The following is a 15847-nucleotide window of genomic DNA, read 5'->3' on the forward strand; positions in this document are numbered from 1 at the left end:
GAGGTGGAGTCTCAGTTGAAAATGCAGAAATCACCGGTCTTCTGTGTCACTCGCGCTGGGAGTTGGAAACTGGAGCTGTTCCTATTCAGCCATCTTGCTCCGCCCCGGTTTTGCTTTTTAATTTGTTTTGAGACTTCGTTTTTGAGACAGGCAGTTTCACGTCTGTAGGTAAACTGAACCTATAAAGGACCAGTTAATTGAGAGGCATTTGAAGCAAAAATTTTATCTTCTAGTACTCTTAGATTAAGAATTTTTCCTTTAAAATGTAATTGATTATTTTAAAGATAATAGATTTTGTATTATTGAAAGTTGCTTCTTTTTTATATTCAGTAAAGAGCTGCTTGGCTAAGAACTGGTGTTTTCCATTGAATGAAAACTGGACAGATACCTTCCTAACTGAATATTTTTGGTTTCCCCGGGCTACTGGATACTCTGTTTTCCTATAGCGCTTAGTTTGCGGTGTGGACCCATTTGCCAAATTCTTCTAAAGTTGTTGCTACCAGAATTCTTCTCCTCTTAACCTTCTTATTCTAGCCTCTCATTCTCCTATGATCTAAAGAGCATGAAAGCTAAATCAGCTCTTCTAATTTGAAAATGAATACATTCCTCTTGTCCTGTCCCCATGAGATTTTCTACCATTTGTTTTACTGACTTTTCTTTCCAGTTTTCTAGAGGTATATTGTCCTTGCTTACAGCTTGTAATTTCACCATTCAAAACAAAACAAAAAACCAAATTGGCAATATTATAATAGCTGCAGCTTATCTAATTTCCTCTATGTGCTAGGGATGGTGCCAAGCTCTTTATATGCATTGTCTCATTTAATTTTCACAGTAATCCTATGAGGTTTACATATGTTAAGTTGAGGCCAGGTGTGGTGTTTCCCACCTCTAATTCCAGCACTTTAGGAGGCCAAGGCAGGAGGATCACTTGAGGCAAGTAGTTCACAATCAGCCTGGACAACAAAGTGAGACACTGTCTCTACAAAAAAATTAAAATATTAGTCAGGTGTGATAGCATGCACCTGTAATCCCAGCTACTTGAGAGACTGAGGTGGGAGGATTGTGTGAGCTCAGGAAGTCAAGGCAGCAATGAGCCATGATTGCACCACAGCACTCCAGCTTGGGTGACAGAGTGAGATCTTGTCTCAATTTAAAAAAAAAAAAAAAAAAAAAAAAAAAGATTAAGTTTGTAGTAAGTTAATAAGTGGTAGAACTAGACTCACACTCTGTTCTGTATAACCAAAATCTAAGATTTTCACCAATGCAATCTAGAAATTTTTTAAAAATTGGCCCTGCTAAACTCCCCAATTATCAAACTGACATAGAGTTTTGTGGCCCCTTCACGGGCTGCACAATCTGTCATGTTCCCCTTGCTATCCTGACGGCCTTTTAGGGTGGTTGCACAGTGTGTGATGAAGGACTAGAAACTAAATCTGACGCACATGTAGACATGCCCTTTCCCCTTCTTCTTGTGATGGCAAATCAAATCTGTAAGCTGTTGTTTAAAACACAGCCTGTTAGTTTTTCTTTCTCTCAAAGAGAAGAAGTAATAATACAGGTTGAGCATCCCAAATCCGAAATGCACCAGTAAACATTTCCTGAGTATCATGTCAGCACTCAAAAGGTTTCAGACTTTGGAGCCTTTCACATTTTCAGATTATAGATGTTGACTTGGTAAGTAGAACACAAATATTCCAAAATCTGAAAAAACCCAACATCCAAAATACTTTTTGTCCCAAGCATTTCGGATAAGGGATGCTCAGCCTGTCCTTGGTGACTTGTTATGTCAGTGACCTTCTCTTACACTGGTGTTATGACTATCATATTAGGAAACATGGAAAGTTATCTCGCTATATAGACCAGTTTTAGTTTTTCTTTAATTGCTGTTTATTCCGCAGATATCTAAGTTAGTGTGCTAGTTGTATAATAATATAATTGGCATCAATTAATACTATCATTACTTTTTATCATTCATAGTTTTCATTTCTAAAAACTTTATTAGTATTCTTTCTGCTAGTAGTTTTAATGGATTCTCTTATAAAGAGAGAAGGTTAGTCCCAGTTAACATTACCTTTCTCTACAATTACATTTTTTTTAACTTGGAAATTTATACATTAAGCTCTGGCAGTATTATTTGACATTTATTTGTAATATTCAACTTCTTGATAATTGGAAATAGAGTCTGTAATACAAATGACATTGATCATCATGCATCAGAGTTGCATATAAATGTTCAGAAACTCTTTTCACACTCTTTTCACCTGTTTGCCAAGTCTTTCAGCTAGCCCCTTAAAAAGAGCCTGGTGCCAGAAAGAGGAAATTCAGTTATCTTCCTAAATATACAATTGGTTTGACTATGATTAAAAACTAAAGTATAAAGTAGGAAGACAGTTAAAAGCCAGAATCTCTGGCATCTGGTAACATCCTCACCTTTAGCAAGATCAGTTGCTCTTAATCCCAGACTTTTACATAGCTTATTATTGAAAGCAGCAGGATCTTTTTAGCAAAAAGCTATCTTTGTGTATGTATGCATGTGTGTGTGTGTGTGTGTGTGTGTATGTGTGTACATGTGTTTTCTCTCTGAGGGTCAGAATGCAGAATTATTTTTAGATAACAATTAAAAAATAGAAATTAACATTTTATGATATTAAGTACTAGGATATGTGAGAATTAAAATAGTGTGTGCATTCTAAATGTAAAATGATATTCTGGAATCGAAAAAGGACATTAATGGAAAAACTGGTGAAATCTAATAAAATCTATGGTTTGTAGTTTTGTACCAGTGTTCTTCGTTTTAATAGATGTACTATAATTATGTGAGATATTAACATTAGGGGAAACTGAGTGAAGAGTGTATGGGAACTCTGTACTATCTTTACAGCTCTTACGTAAATCTAAATTATTCCAAGATAAAAGGTTAGTGGTGGCTCTCACCTAAAATCCCAGTGCTTTCGGAGGCCAAGGTGGGAGGATTTCTTGAGGCCAGGAGTTTGAGAGAAACATAGCAAGACCCTGTCTCTACAAATAATAACAAAAATTACCCAGGTGTGGTGGCATACACCTGTAGTCCCAGCTATTCGGGAGGCTAAGGCAGGGGAGAGGCAGGAGGATCACTTGAGCCCAGGAGTTTGAGGTTACAGTGAGCTGTGATCACACCACTGTATTCCAGCTGGGGTGACAGAGTAAGACCCTGTCTCTAAAAAATGAAATAAGTAAAAAGTTAAAACAATGTACATCTATACAACTAGCAAGATTATGAAGAAAAAAATAAACGAAAATCACCAAAATCAGGATTGTGATTATAGAGGGGGCACATGAAGACTTCTGAGGTATTGTCAGTTTCCTGGGAGATGACTACACGAGTGTTCACTTGATACATACTTGTTAAACCATAGATCTTTAGCAAAAAGCTATCTTTGTGTATGTATGCATGTGTGTGTGTGTGTGTGTGTATGTGTGTACATGTGTTTTCTCTCTGAGGGTCAGAATGCAGAATTATTTTTAGATAACAATTAGAAAATAGAAATTAACATTTTATGTTATGTACTTCATGTACTTTTCTGAATGGATGTTATATTTCACAGTTAAGATTAGAAAATAAGCCGGGCGCGGTGGCTCAAGCCTGTAATCCCAGCACTTTGGGAGGCCGAGATGGGCGGATCACGAGGTCAGGAGATCGAGACCATCCTGGCTAACACGGTGAAACCCCGTCTCTACTAAAAAATACAAAAAACTAGCCGGGCAAGGTGGCGGGCGCCTGTAGTCCCAGCTACTTGGGAGGCTGAGGCAGGAGAATGGCGTAAACCCGGGAGGCAGAGCTTGCCATGAGCTGAGATCCGGCCACTGCACCCCAGCCTGGGCGACAGAGCGAGACTCCGTCTCAAAAAAAAAAAAAAAAAGATTAGAAAATAATACGTATTATTTCCAGTTAGTAAGATTGCAGATCACTACGGGGAAACATTTGTTCCTAATGTCTATATTCCTTAATTAATTAAGAATTTGCAAATAGCATATTCTTTGGAGTGGTGATGAGGTTTCAGCTCTGGTGTTGCCACTCTCATTCATGGTTTTGTATGCTTTGTTTAGGTGGAAACATTGAAGCACAATGATCCTTTTGCTCCTGGTGGAACAGTTGTTGCAGCAAGCGATTCAGGTAAATAAATAATTTATCAACTTCATTGAACGTTGAACATTACACTTTTTTTTAAGGTTTTTTTCTTTGCCTCTAAATGTATCTGTCCTGTTATTTATAGCTTTAAAATTATTGCATAATTATATCCAATTGTAATTTACCAATAATAACAAGCATTTGTGTGTCACTTTCTACTTATCTTTCATTATTTCATTTATTGTTCATCTTGGATATTATACTAGAATATGAATTCTACCCAGTATCAGTAAACCAATAAAAATGTTTTGCTTTATAAAATGCTGTGTTGCTTGGCAGCTTTAAAGTCAGCATTGACTGTTATGGATCTTGGTCTAAGTTAAAAGATTAGTGGCTTCCAATAGAAAATGAAAATTGCTTTATAAATACAAATGGGTTCTGTTAACAATACAGAGAAAAGCTAAGTGTTATTTTAGCATCCAGTCTTCATACTTCATTTATGGTATCTAATTGCCTAAATGCTTTGGCTAGCACTTCCACTACTATATTGCAGGGGTCCCCAAACCCTGGGCCACAGACCAATACCAGTCTGTGGCCTGTTAGGAACCAGGCCGCACAGCAGGAGGTGAGTGATGGGCGAGTGAGCAGTACCTAATGCCTGAGCTCCACCTCCTGTCAGATCAGCAGCAGTATTAGATTCTCATAGGAGCTTGACCCTTATTGTGAACTACACATGTGAGGGATCTAGGTTGTGTACTCCTTATGAGAATCTAATACCTGATGATCTGAAGTGGAACAGTTTCATCCCGAAATCATTCACCTCATCCCACCCACAAGTCCATAAAAAAATTGTCTTCCACAAAACCGGTCCCTGGTGCCAAAAAGGTTGGGAACTGCTGCTCTACTGAATAGAAGTGGTAGAAATGGTAAAAGCAGGCATCCTTGTCTTGTTCCTTATTGTAGAGAAATGGTTTCAGCCTTTCAAGATTGAGTGTGATATTTGCTGTTGGCTTTTCATATATGGCCTTTATTAAGTTGAGGTAGTTTCCTTCTATTCTTAGCCTGTTGAGTGTTTTTATCATGAAAGGGTTTTGAATCCTGTCAAATACTTTTGTTGTATCCATTGAAATGATTGGTGTTGTGTTTTTCCCCTCATTCTGTTAATGTGTATTACATTGAATGATTTTTGTATGTTGAACCATTCTTATATTCCAGGAATAAATCCCACTTGAACATGGTGTATAATCCTTTTAATGTGCTGTTGAATTCTGTTGAGGATGTTTACATCAGTCTTCATAAAGGATATTGATCTGTGGTTTTCTTTTCTCATTTGTATGTCTTCATCTGGCTTTGATATCAGAGTAATACTGGCTTCACAGAATTAGTATGGAGTTGTTCCTTCCTCTTCAATTTTTTGGAAGAGTTTGAGGGAGATTGGTTTTGATTATACTTTAAATGTTTGGTAGAATTCACCCATGAAGTCATGTTATCGTGGACTTTCCTTTGTTGGGAGGTGTTTTGTTTTGTTAATTTTAAAAATAATGGTGGCCAGGCACGGTGGCTTATGCCTGTAATCCCAGCACTTTGGGAGGCCGAGGCAGGTGGATCACTTGAGGTCAAGAGTTCAAGACCAGCCTGGCCAACATGGTGAAACCCCATCTCTACTAAAAATACAAAAATGTGCCGGGCATGGTGGTGGGCGCCTGTCATCCCAACTACTCAGGAGACTGAGGTAGGAGAATCGCTTGAACCCGGGGTGTGGAGGTTGCAGTAAGCTGAGATTACACCACTGCACTCCAGCCTGGGCAACAAAGCGAGAGTCCGTCTCAAAAAAAATTAAAAATATGGAATGCCACACAAATTTGCATGTTATCCTAGCACAGGGGCCATGCTAAACCTCTCTGTATCGTTCCAGTTTTAGTATATGTGCTGCTGAAGTGAGCACTGTTGGAAGGTTTTTGATTACAGATTTGATCTCTTTATTAGTTATGAGTCAATTCAGATTTTCTGTGTTTTTGTGACTCATCCTCCATAAGTTGTGCTTCTCGGAATTTGTTCTCATTTCTACTATTCAGTTTGTTGTATAATTGTTCATAGCACTGTCTTAACAATCCTTTTTATTTCTGTGAAATTACTAGTAATGTCCCCTCTTTCATTTCTGATTTTAGTTATTGAGTCTTGTTTTCTTAGTCCATCTAGCTATAGGAATGTCAATTTTGTTGATCTTTTCAAAGAACAAACATGATTCTACTGATTTCCTCTATTTTTCTCTTGTCTGTGTTGTCTCTGCTCCAATTTATATTGTTCATTTCTTTCTGCTTTGAGTTTAGCTTGCTTTTCTTTTTTTAGATCCTTTACAGTGTAAAGTTAGGTTGTTGATTTGAACTCTTCTTTTTTAAGTATTTATAGTTAGAAGTTTATCTCAGCACAGCTTTTGCTGCTGCATCCCATTAGTTTTAGTAATGCTGTGTTTTCATTTTCATTTGTTTCAAGATATTTTCTAATTTTCCTTGTGATTTTTCTTTGACCAGTTGGTTGAATGTGATACTTAATTTCCACCTATTTGTAGGTCATCTAGTTTTGCTTCTGCTGTTAATTTTTAGTTTTATTCTGTTTTAATTGGAAGAGATACATTTATTTATTATTTTTATTTTGAGATAGAGTCTCATTCTGTCACCCAGACTGGAGTGCAGTGGTGCCACCTCAGCTCACTGCGACCTCCATCTCCTGGGTTCAAGTGATTCTTCTGCCTCAGCTTCCCAAGTAGCTGAGATTACAGGTATGCACCACCACGCCCAACTAATTTTTGTATTTTTAGTAGAGACAGGGTTTCACCATGTTGGCCAGGCTGGTCTCGAACTCCTGACCTCAAGCCATTTAATTGTATCTTTGAAGGTAAATAATATATGGAGCTGGATCCCAAATCCTGAGAATGCCAGAACTACAGGTCCAAAACATGGTGCGCTATTCTCAGCAGAGTTCAGAAGGGTCAAAACTCAAGGTGTTATGAGGCAGAGAACGTACGAAATTCGTGCATTCCATTTAGCAGCCCCTATGAGACCAGAAACAGACCTCACGAGTCTTTGAAGATGGGGAAAATTCAACTTCTGGTTTTATAGATAAAAGAATGAGGAGTGCCAAAAATGTTACATTGAAATCTCTTCATTTTTCTCATACAATCTGAAGCCTGAGCTATCTTATCCTAAACTCATAGCAGCTGATGCTGCAGTTTAGGTTTGAGATCAGTCCCTCTATCCATTCAAGAATGACCCGAGGCGTAGAGCTCTAATCAGGACAGCTTTTTAACAAGAACCTTCTAGTGACATACTGATTTAGTTTATAAGATTTTAATTTATAAATTTAAAAGCTACATCTTTAACTTTTCTCCTTTTCTTTCTTCACATCACTCTTTTCCTTATCTATATCTTACTCTTTGTCATCTTTTCTGTCCTTTTTGCTTCCTTCTGTTTCCTGCCCTTCTTTCTTCTCTACATCCTGATTGGCAATCTTGTTGTTGATAAAATGGTGCAGGGCAACTACGGAATGTGTCAGGGAGGCAAAGTACCCCACCATCATTTGGTCGTTGGTCTTCAGATAAAAGGCCTTGACAGACTGCTGCAGGCTGATGTCTGGCAGCAGATTGAAGACTTCCTGCAGCTGATGATCTGGTGGTTGATTGGCAGCTTGCCTGTGGCTGTTTTTTCCAGGTAACTCCTGATACCCAGAAGCTTGGAGTTCAGTCTCCTCAAACCATGGACATCTTTGTGATCAGCTGGGAAAGACTGTCCACTGTAGCCTCTTTGATGTCTTGTAACAAGTGTTCAGCTCCAGCTGCCTCAGCTTCCTCTGCTCCAGTTTCATTAGTCACATACTCAAATGTTTTTGAGGTTGGAGTGCCATCATCATGGACTTCTCTCACTGAAATATATGCTTCTGTGGGCAGTCCCAGATCCTTTAGTTTCAGTCAGTAATACCAATACTGAGTTAGGGTAGTGTCTTTTCATGAGTTCATTGATGGCAATGTCATTCTTGTGTAGTTTAGGGCCTGTGTGGTACCACCGAACTATTCTTTGGCATTAATTTTCTTAAACATTCCATACGTTTTCCAAATAATCATGGTCTAAAAACAAGACAGAATTATCTTTGTCATCTTCATCAAAAGGGATTCCAGAACTGTTGGATACATCAAGTACTTTTGTCTGCCATGACCCCAAAAGCACACCAACAATGCACTTCTGGTTTCCAACCTTGCTGATTTGGTTGAAGTGATCCACCACACTGAGCAGCACTGGAAGGTGGACCACTGCCTTCTGCACTGCCAGCTCTGACATCTTGACACACACCGCCCACTAGGCCTAGCTCCCTGCAACTCACAAACTCCAGCAGTAACAGCAACTCCTGTGAAGACTACTAAATTTTTTGATGAAAAAAATGTGTGTGCATGGGCAGGTATGAATTTATATATAGTCATGCATTGCTTAATGATGGGAAATGTGAGAAATGTGTTGTTAGGGGAACATCACAATGTATACTGACATAAACCTAGATGGTGTAGCTTACTACATACCTAGGCTATTTGTCATATAGCCTATTGCTCCTAGGCTACAAACTTATACAGCCTTGAATACTATACTGAATACTGTAGGCAGTTGTAACACAATGGTAAGTATTTATGTATCTAAACATAGAAAACATAGAGTAAAAATTCAGTATAGAAAATAGAAATGGTACACCTGTATAGGGCACTTAACCATGAACGGAGCTTGCAGGGCTGGAAGTTGCTCTGGGTGAGTCAGTGAGTCAAGTAATCAGTGAATGTGAAGGCCTAAGACATCAGTGTACACTGTTGTAAACCTTATTAACACTGTACACTTACAGTACACTAAATTTATGAAAATATTTTTCTTCGATAATAAATTAACCTTATCTTACTGTAACTTTTTTACTTTGTAAAACTTCAAAATTTTTTGAACTTTTGACTCTTGTAAGAAACTCTTAGCTTAAAACACTATACAGCTGTACAAAATATTTTCTGTCTGTATATCTAAACTTTGCCTACTTTTAAATTTTTTTTTTTTTTTTTTTTTTTTTACTTTTAAACTTTTTTCTTAAAAGTAAGATGCAAAAGAGAAAAAAAAAATTAAGACACAAGCACACATGAACCTGGGCCTACACGGGGTCAGGACCATCAATATCACTGTCTTCCACCTCCACATCTTGTCCCACTGGAAAGTCTTTGAGGGCAATCAAACACATGAAGCTGTCATCTCTTATGATAACAATGCCTTCTTCTGGTACATCTCCTGAAGGACCTGCCTGAGGCTGTTTTACAGTTAACTTACTTTTTGTATAAGTAGAAGACATACACTCTAAAATAATGATTGGCCGGGCATAGTGGCTCACACCTGTAATCCCAGCACTTTGAGAAGCCATGGTGGGTGGATCACCTGAGGTCAGCAGTTCGAGACCAGCCCGGCCAAAATGGTGAAACTCCATCTCTACTAAAAAATACAAAAAAAAATTAGCTGGGTGTGTTGGCACACACCTGTAATGCCAGCTACTCGGGAGGCTGAGGCACAAGAATCCCTTGAACCTGGGAGGTGGAGGTTGCAGTGAGACAAGATCGCACCATTGCACTCCAGCCTGGGCAACGGAGTGAGAGTCCATTTCAAAAAAAAACAAAATAGGCTGGGCGTGGTGGCTCATGCCTGTTATCCCAGCACTTTGGGAGGCCGGGGTGGGTGGATCACCTGAGATCAGGAGTTTGAGACCAGCCTGGCCAACATGGCAAAACCCTGTCTCTACTAAAAGTGCAAAAATTAGCCAGGCATGTTGGCACGTGCCTATAATCCCAGCTACTCAGGAGGCTAAGGCAGGAGAATCGCTTGAACCCAGGAGGCGGAGGTTTCAGTGAGCCAAGATCATGCCACTGCACTCCAGCCTGGGCTACAGAGTGAGACTACATCCTTTAAAAAAAAAAAACAAACAAACAAAATAATAATAAAATAATGATTAAAAAGTATAGTGTAGTAAATATGTAAACCAGTAACGTAGTTGTTTATTATCATTATCAAATATGGGTTGAGCATCCGAGGTCTGAAAAGTCTAAAATTTGAAAATCTAAACCTTTTTGAGCACTAATATGATGCTCCAAGGAAATGCTCGTTGGAGCATTTTGGGTTTCAGGATTTTGGATTTGGGATACTCAACTTATAAGCATATAAAGTGCAAATATTCCAAAATCTGCAAAAATCTGAAATCCACAACACTCCTTCTCCCAGGCATTTCGGATAAGGGGTACTCAACCTGCATTGTGTACTCCACATAATTGTGTGTGCTATACCTGGATACGACTGGCAACATAGGTTTGTTTACATCAACATCACCACAAACACATGAGTAATGCTTTGGACTATGGATATTATGATGGCTATGAAGTCATTAAGTGATATGAATTTTTTAGCCCAATTATAATCTTATTGGGCCACCATGATATATGTAGTCTGTTGTTGACCAAACATTGTTATGTGACACATGTCAAGATTTCTGGTAGTTAGCTGTTTTTCAGGGAATTATTTGTGAGCCTTAAAATTGGTTTCCCTTATTCCTTGTTATTCAGCTGGTTATGCTAAGAAATGCTATGATATTTGTTTGGAGGATTCTTAACAGACAGTTTTGTCCCTTTTTCCTTTGCATATTTTCAACAAATATGAGCATCTCCTATTTTCCAGACCTTGTGCTATGTATGCCTTGAGGATACAGCTGTGAACAAAACAAAGTTGCTGTCTTCATAGAGTTTGTATAAGAAAGATAGGCAATAAACAAATATATGTCAAATACTGATGAGTACTGTGATTAAATCAGGGTAAAGGATAAAAAGTGATATACCTAAAATGTGGCTTTATTATGTACACCTTCACAAAAAACCATGTCAACATAGCATGATCTCAAATATGTAAGAAAAAAATACCAGGAATAAAGGCTGTTAAGGAAGTATGCTGAAATATTCATAAGGGTTATTTCTGATAGTGAGATTTAGGGATGATTTTTTAATTATACTTTTATATATTTTTCCAAAGCATTCATTACCTTTATTCTTGGGGGAGAGGCAGTACTAATGAGGTCATGTGTGTACCTAAAGCCTGGTTCTGCTGGCTCATAGCTCCTGTGTGCACCAAGAGGAAGAAAGTCACCTGCGTGGTTTCTCTAGAAGTGTTTCCCACTTCTCTAGAAGTGGAATTCCCCCCAGCAGGTGTCTTACACGTGATCTGAACAAGTTCAACTCATTGAGTCCTTCTGCCTTCTGAACAAGCCTCTGCCTCCTGAACAGGCCTCTGCCTCATATCAACCATGATCAGTATCTGAGAAGGTTATTTGTCATTCATCTAAGATTTGTCTTTCCGCAGTGTTTAGTGCTAAATAGGTCATTTATGAGGAAAGTGTAGAAAAACTCTTTAGTAAGGTACTATATATTCTTCATTAGAAGAGTAATTTTTTAAATTAATTTTGTTCACAATATATGCTTCACAATATATGCTTCACAATATTCCAGTCAAATCTGACCTAACTCAGGCTATTGCACACATGTTGTGACTTGTAAAGGCTGTGGGACAGGACAGAGAAAAGGCATGAAGCAGATTTTCAGTCTCACAAGTGAAATGAGCCCAACTCTTTTTCCCTTGTCAACAGTCAGGGAGAGCATCTTCACCCCAGTCAGGCTGTGCCTCAGCTACCTCAGCATCAGAAATAACAGGAGCCGGGCAGGTGGCCTATAATCCCAGCACTTTGGGAGGCTTAGGCCGGCAGATCGCTGGAGGTCAGAAGTTTGAGACCAGCCTGGCCAACATGGTGAAATCCTGTCTGTACTAAAAATACAAAGAAAGAATTAACCAGGTGTGGTAGCACACACCTGTATTCCCAGCTACTTGGGAGGCTGAGGCACGAGAATCACTTGAATCTGGGAGGCAGAGGTTGCAGTGAGCTGAGATATAACAGGAAAAGGAGAGAAAGAAGGGAAACTCTGAAACAGAACCTACGATGAGGCTGGGCCCCAGGCTGAGGACTTGGCAGATGTGTATCAATGAAAAGACCATCTTTTGTAGCTAGAATTGTAGGATTTCCTATAACCCTGAACTTCCCGACATCCTCTTCAGGATCAGAGTTGCTGGTATATCCTTAAAGGCCTGATTTTTCTGTGCTTCTACCCAGTCCTTTTCCCACTTGGGCTCCCCCTCGTCTGCGGCTGTTTTGGTAACGAAATGTTTGGTGACAAAGCAAACAAAAATAGCGTATCTTCTTTGTTCCTCTTATTATGTCCAAGATATACTCATTTTTAGAGATATGGGCACACTTTACACATTCAAATAGGTGGGTAGGCACACTTTTGTTCTAAGCGTAGTTTGAGGAGAACTCTTCCTTTTTTTTTTTTTTTTTTTTTTTTTTTTTTGGGACAGAGTCTCACTCTGTCACCCAGGCTGGAGTGCAGTGGCGCAATCTCAGCTCACTGCAGCCACTACCTTCCAGGTTCAAGTGATTTTCCTGTCTCAGCCTCCCGAATAGCTGAGATTACAGGTGTGTACCACCACGCCCGTCTAATTTTTGTATTTTTAGTAGAGACGGAGTTTCACCGTGTTGGCCAGGCTGGTCTCGAACTCCTGACCTCAGGTGATCTGCCCGCCTCGGCCTCCCAAAGTGCTGGGATTACAGGCGTGAGCCACCGTGCCTGGCCTGAGGAGAACTTTTCTATGCCTCTTTGTCTTGCCTTCTCTTTTGCAGTTCTTTGCTTGCCTTCCTTTCCAACTGTTTGCTTTGTTTCTTTCCATCTTCCTGTATCAGGCAGCAATTCCTATAAACATTCTTTGATGTTATTGGTAGTCCTTACACCTGAATAGGTGAAACCTATCTCAGAGTAGATCACGCATTCCAGCTGAAAATGTTAGTCTACTTGGTAAGTGCAATGTGATGGAAGAAACAACTTCTCAGGCCCGTGAAACATTGATTAAATATACTTTTTTGTTTGTTTGTTGGAGAGAGACATGCTCTGTCACCCAGGCTGGAGTGCAGTGTCACGATCTCAGCTCACTGCAACCTCCGCCTCCTGGGTTCAAGCAATTCTCCTGCCTCAGCCTCCCAAGCAGCTGGTATTACAGGCATGTGCCACCACATGCAGCTAATTGTTTGTATTTTTAGTAGAGACAGGGTTTCTCCATGTTGGCCAGGCTGGTCTCGAAATCCTGGCCTCAAATGATCTACCCATCTATGTTTCCCAAAGTCCTGGGATTACAGGTATGAGCCACTGCACCTGGCCCATTAAATATACTTTTGTAGTTACTGTTCCTTCTGCCTGGTAGCCTGGTTTCTTTTCCCCATGTTTATCTATTTGGTAAACTCCATTTCTTATTCAAAAGATTTTATTTAAAAGCTAAATGTAGTGGCTTCTTTGCTCCTTTTCCAGATTCACCCAGGCAGTTAGTGACTCCCACTACAGGTTTTTCGTACCTCTCTCATGACCCATATAAGACTGTTTTATTATTATTTGTTTGCATATCTTTTACTAGACTGTGAACTTTTCCAAGGGTAGGAATTGTATCATTTTATTTTCTCAGACTTGGTATATGGTCAACAAATGTTTGTTGACTGTCCGTTCTTCTTTGGATAAGACTTATTCCCTGTTTTCAAGGACCTTACCATCTAATAAGGGTGATCAGTAACAGGTAACCATGGTACAAACTAGAATGCAATTAGTGCCGCAGAGAAGGAAAAAATTACTTCTTGTGTGGGAAGTAGTGACACCTAGGTTACTCCAGGGTTTGTTGATGAGGTAGCATTTGAAATGGGCCTTGAAGGATGAGTATGAAATGTGGCATTAGTGGCATTATATTAGCTTTTTGTACTTCTTGATGTCTTTATTAGCAGTAATTTAAGTTCATAGGAGCTGTATTATTTGACATGTGTTCCAAAGCCTTACCTATAAATCATCTAGTTATTACTTTACCTATACTTTACCTATAAATCATTACTTTATTTGCTATACCTATAAATCATTCATCAGTTGATTTATACAAAGGAATACATCTTGTGAGGTTATCAGTATACACTCTGTCTGTGGGTGTCAGTCATAAATTCAGGAATTAATATTTGAGATTGTATGTTTTCAACTGTCTAAATGTTATTAACCAAAAGAAAACATGAAATTTGATGCCTTGGCTGGGTTTGGTGGCTCATGCCTATAATTCCAGCACTCTGGGAGGCTGAGGCAGGAGGATCACTTGAACCCAGGAGTTTGAGATCAGCCTGGGCAACATGGCAAAACCCCATCCCCACAAAAAATACAAAAATTAGTCAGGCACAGTGGCACATACACGTAGTCCCAGCTACTCAGGAGGCTGAGGTGGAAGGATCACTTGAGCCTGGGAGATTGAGGCTGCAGTGAGCCATGAGTGTACCACTGCTCTCCAGGCTGGGTGACAGAGTGAGACTCTGTCTCAAAAAAAAAAAGGATGTCTTACTGTCCTGTTTCATTTATTTTCTTTATTCATTTTAGCCACAGACCCTTTTGCTTCTGTTTTTGGGAATGAATCATTTGGAGATGGATTTGCCGACTTCAGCACATTGTCAAAGGTAATTTACAGTAATTAATGGGAAGGGAAAACATACTGTGTTTCCACCAAAAGAGCAATCCTCCTTTGAATTACATAGTCCTTTCACAAAGTTGCAACTGGATTTCAGTAAATCACAGCAAATGTTGATTTCAGATAGAAATGAAAGATAACATATAGTTAAAGTAGAGACATTTCTTTATATAACTAGACTGTATTGATGGTATAGGTAATTATAATTTTCTATTGGCATGTTTGCTCAGCAACTTCGTATGTAATCTTCTGTCTTTTTAAACATGTTTCTCCCAGTTGAACCACATTTTCCCCCTGTTGACTGTCTGGGTCAATAGGTGTAAAATCTGGGTTTTTATTTCGTCCTCTCTGTGTTGGTTACTTGATTTTATGTTCTGAGGTTGTTAGAGTCAGTATTAAGGTAATTAATACACAAAGTCCAGTACTAAATGTCCACTACTTATTTTCCACTGTGGCTATGGTATTGATTCGGGCTAAGAGAAAAGGAGGATTAGATTGTTGGTTCCTTGGTTCTCAACTGAGGGTTATTTTGCCACCAGAGGAACATTTGGCAATGTCTAGAGACATTTTTGGTTTTCACAGTTGAGTAAGAGATGCTACTCATATCTGGAAGATAGAGATGAGGGATGCTATTTAATACAGTCCACTCTCTAGTCCCCCACAATATGCAGTTATGTCCAGCCCAAAATGTCACTGTTGAGCATTGCCTAAATAAATGTAAAATTGTGAAGTATATGATTCATTATAGAAAAGTTAATCTTTTCTTACATATTCAAAAGGCAGGGTCTTCCGACACACATTAAGATTTATCATTCCAGCCAGGCGCGGTGGCTCATGCCTGTTATCCCAGCACTTGGAGAGGCCAAGGCAGGTGGATTGTCTGAGCTCAGAGTTCAAGACCAGTCTGGGCAACATGGCGAAACCTCATCTTGACCAAAAAATACAAAAAGTTGGCCAGGCATGGTGGCGCGCACCTGTAGTCCCAGCTGCTCGGAAGCTGAGGTGGGAGGATCACATGAGCCCAAGAGGCAGAGGTCGCAGTTGAGCCTAGATTGTGCCACTGTACTCCAACCTTAGAGTGAGACCTCGTCTCAAAAAAAAAAAAAAA

The 15847-nt window shown here is 39.3% G+C and overlaps 1 protein-coding gene and 1 pseudogene across 5 annotated transcripts in view; one reads left to right on the forward strand and one right to left on the reverse strand.

Annotated features, from left to right (window-relative positions):
- Positions 1-15847, forward strand: part of EPS15 (epidermal growth factor receptor pathway substrate 15) — a 131612-nt gene that overhangs the window by 104555 nt on the left and 11210 nt on the right. For all 5 annotated transcript variants that reach the window (XM_017875436.1, XM_017875435.1, XM_017875434.1 and 2 more), the window contains 2 exons: positions 4087-4153; positions 14652-14728. In XM_017875436.1, the coding sequence (XP_017730925.1) occupies positions 4087-4153; positions 14652-14728 (144 nt within the window). The remainder of the gene's footprint in view (positions 1-4086; positions 4154-14651; positions 14729-15847) is intronic.
- Positions 7484-8688, reverse strand: LOC108531810 (26S proteasome non-ATPase regulatory subunit 7 pseudogene; annotated as a pseudogene).

Source organism: Rhinopithecus bieti, unplaced genomic scaffold (assembly GCF_001698545.2).
Source record: "Rhinopithecus bieti isolate Rb0 unplaced genomic scaffold, ASM169854v2 scaffold_10017, whole genome shotgun sequence".
NCBI classification, from domain to species: domain Eukaryota; kingdom Metazoa; phylum Chordata; class Mammalia; order Primates; family Cercopithecidae; genus Rhinopithecus; species Rhinopithecus bieti.